The sequence below is a fragment of the Pinus tabuliformis genome, chromosome J, assembly GCF_031772625.1.
Source record: "Pinus tabuliformis cultivar Carrire ecotype Pingquan chromosome J, CPIR1, whole genome shotgun sequence".
Taxonomy (NCBI): Eukaryota; Viridiplantae; Streptophyta; class Pinopsida; order Pinales; family Pinaceae; genus Pinus; species Pinus tabuliformis.
This window is the reverse complement of record NC_142295.1, coordinates 158,488,350-158,499,060: the sequence shown is the minus strand read 5'-3', so window position 1 is coordinate 158,499,060 and position 10,711 is coordinate 158,488,350. Positions and strand designations below refer to the sequence as shown.

The following is a 10,711-nucleotide window of genomic DNA, read 5'->3' as shown; positions in this document are numbered from 1 at the left end:
GGTCACGTCAGCATAGGCCGAGGGGTGTGCTCCCCTTCGGGGTATGAGTGCTCCCCTTCGGGGTATGACCTACCCAGTTCTTACCGTGGACGTAGCGGCTGCCCATTGACCATGGGTATCCGTGAACCACATGTGAAAAAAAAAAAAATTAGCATTGAATTTTTAATTACTATTAATATTTTTTAAATATGACATCCATTTTATATTAAGAATTGAATTAATTACATATTTTTTATTATTATTGTTATAAAGAATTGAATCTATGTTTTTGTTTTAATTATTTGAAAAGTTGATATAATATCATTTTATTTGATATGGAAATGGAAATGTATTGAATGGGCAGGCCTTTTTTTTTAATCTAAGTAGATTTACATTAAAAATACAGCTGTCCAAATTAATCAATTAAGAATGGAGTTGTCTATAATGCGACTTTTTGGAGATTCCGGTGACGGAATCCAGCGGAAGAAATTGAGGTTAAATCTTGATTTCTTGCAGTTAAAATGGTTTTTTCACTGCATATTTGGATTCAGCACCCTCGAAAACCCCTGCGACGCTTTCATTGTGCAGAAACTAGCTATCAACCCTGCGACGCTTTCATTGTGCAGAAACTAGCTATCAACCCTGCGACGCTTTCATTGTGCAGAAACTAGCTATCAAACTTCGATTCCAATAAATTCCTGCCGGATTTTGACCGGAAAAACCCACCGGAAAGACTTTCAAAAAGTTGCGTTATAGACTACACCTGGGAAGTATGCTCCAAACGGGTTTCCCCGTGAGGTTCGCGATGTGATCGATTCCCAAATAATCGAGCTCGTAAAACGTATTAATAAGTATTCCCCGTCCCTCCATGCTCTGGTTAAGCTCCTCCTTGAAGAACCCCCACAGAGGATGAGAGTCCGGATCCCGCCACGCCACAGCCATGTCCGATTTGCGCAGCTTGAAGGTGAAGCTGAGATTGGGGACCTCGAAGAACTCCTCGTCTCCCTCCACACTTTTCTGCGGCGTGTGGTTAAAGATGGAGAGCATGACAGACATGCTGAAGGCCCCTGTCGTGTAGAAAACCACTGTGGGGATCCCGAACTTGGCTCCGGATGTTTGAGCCCATCCCGTACACATGTCGGTGATGATGCATGACACTGGAAGAGGAGTCGAAGGAGTGAAATTCTGAGCGCCCTCCTCATTATGACTACCCATCTGCTGATCCAGCCATTCTTCGAACACCCCAGACATCTTGTGGGATGAAGCAAAGAGTGCGTGGATAACATTGACGGGGGCATTGTCAGTGCTTTCAATTCCCGCGGGCACTCCCTCTATGGGAGGCAAAGGTAGAGACACCAGCCGGATGTCCAGATTCGAGCACTCGACCTGAGGATTGAGCCTTTTGGCGTTCCCCGGAGTCGTGACATATGAAACCGCCAGGCCCTGCGAGGCTAGTAGCTTGGCCAGTTCCAGAAATGGAATGAGATGGCCCTGCCCCAAGGATGGGACGAGTACCATATGGCCTTTGGTTTCTCCCATACGTAGAAGTGCAATAATAATAACTAGAACCAAATAACTGATGAAATTGATGCTCAGAACCTACCTGACCAGAGCCGGATCGGGTTCTCTGTATCGCTAACAACGATGACACAGAATTGTGGGGGAGGCATGTACGGAGGTGGAGAGGCGAGAATTGCGGGAAGAACTATAAATGTTTGGAATCTGGGTAATTTTTTTTTTTTTTAAACAGTGTTTCAATAGTATTTTTGATGGTGAAAATGGATTCAATACCATAAAAACATCTAAAATATTTTTAAATTTCTTTGAATTTACAAAATTTTTTACCTAATTTCCTTTAAAAAAATAGAAATTTCCATAACTTGGAAGACAATTTCTCATGCTGATTAGACTAATACCATTTAAATCCAAAAGCAGATCCTCCACAGAAATCAAATCAAATCCCGAGGATGGGATGAAGATCAAATTCCTACCGCAAATTCAAAGGCACATCATAGGCACTCAACTAAAGTCATTTCAAATATTATGAAATGTGGCTTCCTCAGAGTGGTCGTTGTATTTGTCGTAAGGTTTGGGCAATGTTGGTAATAAAATACACTAGCAAGAATTGTGTTATTCATGTGACATATAGCGAGACTGGTTACGAAGATAGAATATGAAATTTGGTTTGGTAAGGTAGGGTATGTATATATATATGGTAATGAAAGATATTTTTATATAGATTGTAAATTTTGAAAATATTTAGTTAGTAAAAGTTAATTATTTAATATTTTATTAATTATAAATTTATAATAGTTTAATTAGTAATAAAATATATAATAAAATGTATTAAAATCAAATTGTTGCTGCCTGTATGACATGACCTGTCAATCAAATTAATAATTCATTTATTATTATTATTATTTTAATTCATGTGTGATGTTTCAAAAATTTAACTGACTATATGACATGATCAGCGAATCAAATTTATAATTTATTTATTATTAATTTTCTTTGTTTAATTTCTGATTGATGTTTCAAAAATTTATGGGACTGTATTATTATTATTATTATTAAATTTCTGATTGATGTTTCAAAAGTTTTATTCCTTAAACATCACATTCCATTCCAAACTTACAATATACTCACATTATTATGCAACATTTAACATTACAGAAAGTGATATATAAGAAATCAGATTCCAGAGCCATTAAAATCTGACAAACTATATACCACTTACGCAGCGTGAATATTCAATACCAAAGGCCAGTAGCAAGAATTGCGTGACTTATTAGAAATATAGCAAATTTGATTACCTTTATTCGTACTGCAAAGTTCGAGGAACAGTCTGATAATTGACTTTCCAAGATACCATGAGATTGGAGCTTTACAACCATAAATACAATAGTTGCTTGCAGTTTAAAATTTCTGGTTTTTTAACAAGTTGTGCCCCCTCCAAACTTCGTCCATAAGTGCCACCCCTAAACACGTGTCAACCACTCAATGAAAAGATGGATTACAGATCTCTTCAAGATGCCAATGACCATATTACGCATACCTCTTGGCAGGCTAAAGGTGCTTAGGTCGAGTCTTCTTGGCTTCCCGACAGGAATGGCTAGCTAGATTGGTCGTCTATAAAGTCTCCTGATCACAGCTGGATTGACTCTGATCTTCTTGCCAGGATGGGACACAGTTATTTTAGAGGAGTCGGTTTGTTATCCCTATTATATAATACGTAACTGACTTCAATTAACTTTAGCTATTTTTAATTGGAGAAAACACACAAAAAAAAAATGTGTTTGTATGAAGATATTTTGATACATATTAAGGAATTTGAATTTTTTTTTGCCACTTAGTCCACAAAATGTGTTTGTAGGAAGATATTTTTGATACATATTAAGAATTTTGAATCATTTTTTTGCCACTTATTCCACAAACTGTGTTTGTAGAAGATAATTTTGGTACAAATTGAGATTTTTGAACCATCTTTGGCCACTTACAAATAAATTGTTGAAATTAAGAAGGAATTAATTATCTATATCTTTTTCTTCAAACCTCTATGCTCTTAAATCCCAAGTAAAATCCAAGATAGTGTTTTGATCCCCATACGCTGATAATTGCCATTGTTGTCATGGTCCCTAAAGCATTGAAACCTTCCAACTAACTTTGCAAGAATTTGCAGGCCCGCCCTATTTTGAACGCATTACCTATCAAAATCTACAAATAGATCATCTTATTTTACTCGTCACAATAGGTTGCACAACTACGAGGATAGAAGTAATGTGAACACATTACTTATCAAAATCTATAGGTACATCATCTTATTTTACACTTGTCACAATAGGTCACATAAATTGAGAGAGAAAATATATGATAATAATAAGAATATAATATTTTGGGTTAATGAACATGGGTGTGTACCTTAAAATGATAGTTAAAAGTAATATTGGGTACACTTTGTAATCTAGGCAATAGTCAAGGTTTCAATTTCTCTAAATGAAATTTATAAACAATAATTGGTCAATTTATTTGAATGTTTAAATTATTAAAAATGTCTATCAATCTATATGACATGACTATTAGATCCACAAGTATTTATCTTTGCTATTGTCCCTTGTGGCCAACTTCCTTTTGAAAGCTACTTGCACTTTAAACACAAGAAGCAATGGACTCGCTTGGACTTTATGATATTTAGAAATCATAAATTTTAAATATCATAAATAGAATTATGAGCATGGTCTTTCAAATTCAAAGGTGTTTACATATAATTCCTTCCAATTTAAAAATGTATAGGGATTCCCTATGACTAGTATGTGGAACCTTCACACAATTGATGAAATAAGCTCATACGGAGTTATTTGAGTTTATTCTCGTTATTTTTCATTTTTTATACCCTGTCATCTAGACAAGTTCAATGGTAAAGACTCTATGGTAGCTAAATATGCAACAACATTAGAAGCTACAAAAATGAGATTTCAAGTTATTCATGAAGCATATTCAAGTATTAATTCCGAATCATTGGCAAATAAACATTATATTTTCAATAATTATTTATTTTTTCTTTTTAATCAATTGTGTTATAATCATGCATATTTACTTGCAATCTCTAGAAAATTAATAATGAAGGCTTAGATGATTGGTGAAGCTAAACAAATAGATACATGGAAATTTTCTTCCCATCAAGTTTAGGCGTTAGTTAAACCTAATTTACCATTGATTGTAGTGCAATGCAAAGATATTGACACAAATTTCTATGTTTTCGAGTTAACTAAAACTCATAGTATGAAACACGCAATCTTAGGAATTTCAATTGTGCTTTGGAGTGGGATTGTGAGATATGCATAGTTTACTTTTGTGAAGGGTAGTGGTCATAGTTTACTTTTGTGAAGGATTAGAAAAGACAAATTGTAAATGTCAAATTTGCAATATCTATGTTTACTACATTTGATGTGGAGGTGAAAAGAAACATGTGAAGGTAAAATTAAACTAGAAGAAGGACCAAGGATACAAAAACTAATTGCCTTTGGTGAAGACAAGCTAAAACTTGGAATTCTATACTAGGGGCTTTTCCTTCAGCTATTGAGATGCTCAAATTTGGCGTTCTATACTCAGTAATAATCCAATCTATATCTTTCCAGTGTGGATTGATCCAACGAGTCTTCTAAAATGCAAACATTATATACACAAGAATAATCTAGTCAATATTTTGAAACACAAACACTATACTTGGGGTTGATCTATTTTTTTTATACCTATGCTTCATTGATCTGGTCTATCCTCTGAAGGACACACATTCTATACTCACACCTTTAAACTTCACGACCTGCAATGGACACATAAAACCTGTGATGGTCTCCCTTCACGATTTTTGAAAAATCGTAAGTCTTCTTCCCTCTTCTTGATAGCTATATTGGCTCCTCAGATCTTGTAATCCTTCCTCGGCTTTGATACCAATCTGTTGGAAAGGCACAAAATTTCACACACACAAAACACATGAGTTTCGATTCTTTTATTGCTCACATACAACTTGATGATTACAATGCCCGGTGAGGGGTATTTAACCTTTTTCAACTAGCAACTCACTCAATATAGCTTCAACATGCACACACTCCAAATTTGACTTTGTCAAAATAAGATTGAACTCAAACGCAATCACACTTGACTCAGTCAATTGGCACTCTAAATTTAGACAACTTTGCATTGGGGAGTAATTAGCTATCTTTAACAGAACCAAATAACTGCTAAAATTGATGCTCAAATTAGACAACTCTGCGTTGGGGAGTAATTAGCTATCTTTAACAGAACCAAATAACTTATAAAATTGATGCTCAAATCTACCTGATCAGAGCCGGATTCGGGTTTCTCTATATCGCTAACAACGACCACGCTAAGATAAAATCAAGATCAAACTCCTTTGCTTCCACTAAAATAAAATCTGAGGATAAGATACAAGATCAAACTCCTATGAATCCAAAGGCATTTTATAAATACTCCACTAGAATCATTTCAAGTATGAAAGGTAGCTTTCTCAGACTAGTAAATGTATGTTTCGTAAGGTTAGGAAATGACGGTCATAAAATACAGTAACAAGAATTGTGTTATTCATTATAGCGAGCCTTGGTAGAAAAATAGAGTATGAAATTTGACTTCCTCTGACTGGTCATTGTTATTGTATGTTTTGTATGTGTGGTGGAGATGACAGGTATTAAAAACCATAGTGAAGAGGCTTGGAATTTCAAATTTGACTAAGTGTCTGAGAGATCAACGATGACGATGGTTTGCTTTTCATGTTTTTCATTTTAAGTTTTATGCCAAGGTTTATGAGTGTAAAATCCTTTTCTTTTGTTATATATAAGTCACATATAACAATATTCAATACTAAATATAATTGCAATAAAGTGAAAGATATCCATATCCATTTTTCTTGAAAATTTATCATTGCTTTTATTTTAACAATTTTTAAAATTCCAATTCTAAATAACATTAAGAATTTTTTTTTGAGAATGAAGTATAAGAAACAAAATATAATTGAAGATTCACTCATAAAATTTTTAGATTGATAGATAGAATAGTTGCTTCTAATTTCAATGACAATTAACTAAAAACATAATAAACCATTTTGAAGGAACTACTTCTTGTCATAACTAAAAATAATACTGTTAAACACACATGGGCAACCAGAAATATAAAAGATAAAACATGCAAGTACAATTTTTATTAACATGAGATATACATTTATAGTACAATACGTGACTCTTGGGTTTCAGATCCCAAGGTCTCTTGGACTGCTTTGGTCTATTCGGCTTCCACACTAACCCATTTAGGATTAGGTGTCCAACATTCCCCCCCCTAATCCGAAGGGTTATGTATGAGTCCAAGAAGAGAGCTGGAATACAAAATGTGCAAAAAATGCATGGCAGCACTAGGCTGAATGTGCTCTATGAAATGTTGGTATAAAGGGCAGTGGTTTAAGGATGACCACCAACACTGGAACGCTTAGTGCAGTTCCCGGAACTCTTCCAAAACTGGCAAGAAACTGAAGTTTTCTGCTAGAGGAAGTGATCCTATTGTTTTAAAGAGGGAAACCTTCAACCATAAAAGGGAGGTCCCACCCCGCATAAAAGGTAAAACTTCAACCTGAAAAGGGAAGTCTCAACCTGTGATGGTTTAAGGATAACCAACAACTCTGGAATGCTTAATGCAATTCCTGAAACTCTTCCAAAGCTGGCAAGAAGCTGGCGTCTTCTGCTAGAGGAAGTGTTCTCAATTGTGTTCCTGGAATTCTTCCAAAGCTGGCAAGAAGCTGAAGTCTTCTGCTAGAGGAAGTGTCCCAGATTGCCAACTGAAGGCATGTTCAGGCATCTTTGTCGCTGGCTACAACTCTGAAACTGGTGTGGCAGGTTGTGGCTCAGGCTCGCTTGATGTGACTTTGAAGCTTGTAGATGACCATCATTTCCCCCCCTGTCAGATACAAGGTGAGAAGATGGAGAAAACTCAACTGCAAGACTGTTCAATATTCTGGAACAAGTTCTGACATGTGTTTGGAATATCTTCTTGGCTGTTGATGCCCATTTCCAAGAAGCGATCCATCCAAGATGAATCTTTGTTCTTGCAGGACGTTTGTTTCTGAAGCATCTGTGTGAAGAATGGCTGGTTTTATGACAGTGCTTACATGGATGAAGATCAAAACAGTGATCTTTCAAATGGCCAACTCGGTCACAGTGTTGGCATTTCACGATCTATTGTTGTTGCTGTGGAAGAGGGGCAGAGTCTGGAACAACTAAAGCTGAACTGTCATGAAGAGCAAGTGAACTGTCATGAATGAATCCAGCACTCTGAAACTGAATGGGCTTGGCATAGTCTGGAATATGAAAGGACAAGTCCTTGTCATATCCAAGACCAGTTCTGTGCTTGTTGTGGACAAGCTGTTCCCAAGATCTGATGATGGGCTTGGGAAGTGCAGACTGAGTTTCTGCATCTGCATGTACAACTGCTGCTTTATTGGATTCTGGATCTGATTCAACCTCAATCTTACTAATTTCACCACTTGCTGGTTTAACCTTGAACAACATATTGTTTTGAGCAGAAAAAAATTTGGAATGACAAATCTGTTGGAGCTCATCTTGCTGGAACTGAGATTCTAGTTGCAAAAAATCAATCTTTTCTTGTGCATCATGCAGGCAGGTCTGAATGTCACAAAGAGTGTCTTTGCTAACATTTACCTTCCCACCAATAGTGGAGTGTATTAGTGTATTCAGTAACTCTAATACATCATCAAATCTAGCCATTGTCTCAACAAAGAAATGAACACTCAACAATCCTAGTGGAGACTATAGCAAGTCTAGACAAACCCCAGCTATTGAAGATTTCAAAAATTAAGAATACCAGTTTGAAAAATACATTGTCCAATACCAGACTTTCAGAGATTCTGTTCTTTAAATTCTGTAGAAATTTCACATCTGACTAGACTTTTTAAATTAAGTTGCGTAGCTGATTCCTTCAAACTTTATAGAACTTGCCTCTATATCCCTTCTGGAAGCTCAGGAATGCAAAAAGAATAAAAAATCCGCGAATACCCGCAATGGAGACCTCTTCCTTCAATAATAAATCCAAGAATCTCAACCCCCTTTTTTTTATTGGAAATGACCCCAATGATGTAAAAAACTTCACTGAAGGTATTCAAAAGGCACTCAACTAATTCCAGCTAAGAATTTAGCCAATCACTAATAGATTTGTGTCCAGCAAGAATGAGAGGCTCAAAGTCCTTCCAACACAGATACAATAGATATGTTTCACCCTTAAAATGCTCAGGTATACCAAGATACACTTTGTATGGATGCACAACTAAATGACTTCTTCCTTCTTTGAAATTCGAACTTCAACTACAGGAATGGATTACATATACCTATGATATATCAACTCTAATAATAACAGAGATCTGAAGTAGAATATACCAACAAATGTTAGGAAGAACAGTGGCTGTAGATAAGTGTTATAACATCAAAGAAGCTCCATCATTACAGAGAAAACACCACAGTGGTAATATATGCAATGTATTCAGCTCCAAGACAGAGAAATAAATATGGAGTGTCTTCCATATATATACAACCACACATCCAGTGATATGAGGAAGTTTGAGACCCTCTACAGCAGAGGTACATCACCAAACATCACTTCCAATAGTCTATACTCATTAAGATTTCAAGCACAGGTACAACTGAAACAACCACAGAAAATACAAGTTTGTAGCCTCGTGTTCAATGCGAAGGGTTCAAGCCCAAGAGCATGTTGTTGCCAGAGGGCAAGTAGACCACATTAGGGCTCCGAGAAAGGTTGGAAGCAATCTCCTTGGCAGCCTCGATACGCCTGAGTCAAAGGGCAATAAATTTCTGTTGCTTCTCTCTCGATATCACCGACGATCACCACAACTTCATTACCAATTCCATTTTGCACAGTAACTCTCCACTCGCTCTTGGCATATTTAAAGAGAGATAGTGGGCACCTTTGCCTTTTGGCAAAGTCTGGTAGTCTTACATTCGTAAATTGGCATGTACTCCTTAGTCAACTTAACAAGTATGTCCGAAGTGATGGCGAAGAAATTCTCGTACAAAGAAATTAGGACAATTAAAAGAAGTTTTGGGAAGGTGCTGGGATCCGGCGGGTTCGGGACAGTGTACGAAGGCGTGCTTGAAAATGGGACGATGGTAGCTGTGAAGAGACTGGAGATCGCAAGGCAAGGCGCGAAGGAATTTTACTCAGAGGTTGCGATATTGGGCATAATCCATCACTGGAATCTGGTGCAACTGTTGGGTTTCTGCTCGCAGGGATCTCACAAGATCCTCATCTACGAACACATGCCCAATAGCTCCTTGGACCGATGGCTTTTCGACGCGAGTAAGATAAGGTTCCTGACTTGGCCCATTAGATTCAATATCGTATTGGGCACCGCCCGTGGCCTGGCTTACTTACATCAGGAATGCCGGTATAAGATCATTCATTTGGATGTAAAGCCTCAAAACATTCTCCTCGACGAGAATTTCGTGGCCAAGGTTTCTGACTTCGGGTTGGCTACGCTCATGAGCCGAAAAGATAGCGGCGTGGTGACCACCATGAGAGGCACTCCCGGTTACCTTGCCCCGGAGTGGCTTCTGGAATGCGCCATCACTGAGAAGAGCGATGTGTACAGCTTTGGAATCGTGGTTCTCGAGATTATTGGAGGGCGAAAGAACTACACGAAGGTTGCTGATTCCGATAAGTGTTACTTGCCTGCTTGGGCGCTCTCAATGGCTGTTAATTGCAGAGAGATGGGTTTGAGTTCGCCTGCAAGGAGCACGCAGCAGCAGACTTATGGTGGATGAGCACAAAAGAATGTTAAGAAAAGAGTCCCTCGATGATGAAATCCTTGCTATTCCTGCTTGCGGTTATGATAGGCGGTGTGCTGTTGTTGATGCTCAGCACCGATGGAATGAACAACATCCATGGAATGAACAGCGTTCAGTTTCAATCGTTCTCATGTATAATTGTCAGACAACGTTCAAATGTCAGACAACGTTCCTTTCAAGACAGTAAGGGTAGCGCTGGACAGCGTTCCTTTCAGGACAGTAAGGGTAGCGCTGGACAGCGTTCAATGTCAGACAGCATTCCTTTCAGGACAGTAAGGGCAGCGCTGGACAACGTTCAATGGAATGAACACACAGCGTTGAAGGGTATAATGGAATGAACAGGCCAACGCTTA

At 37.6% G+C, this 10,711-nt stretch overlaps 1 protein-coding gene and 1 pseudogene across 1 annotated transcript; one reads left to right on the top strand and one right to left on the bottom strand.

Annotated features, from left to right (window-relative positions):
- Positions 1-729: 729 nt before the first annotated feature.
- On the bottom strand, positions 730-1,497 carry LOC149226136 (UDP-glycosyltransferase 73D1-like). The gene has a single exon (XM_089380116.1). It carries the CDS (start codon positions 1,495-1,497, stop codon positions 730-732), a length of 768 nt encoding a protein of 255 aa, XP_089236242.1.
- An 8,066-nt stretch (positions 1,498-9,563) lies between these two features.
- Positions 9,564-10,334, top strand: LOC149226135 (G-type lectin S-receptor-like serine/threonine-protein kinase SD2-5 pseudogene; annotated as a pseudogene).
- Positions 10,335-10,711: the final 377 nt, after the last annotated feature.

What these genes read in the sequence shown, in the direction of transcription:
- LOC149226136 (XM_089380116.1), bottom strand. Translation starts at nt 1,497, where the DNA reads ATGGTACTCGTCCCATCCTTGGGGCAGGGCCATCTCATTCCATTTCTG.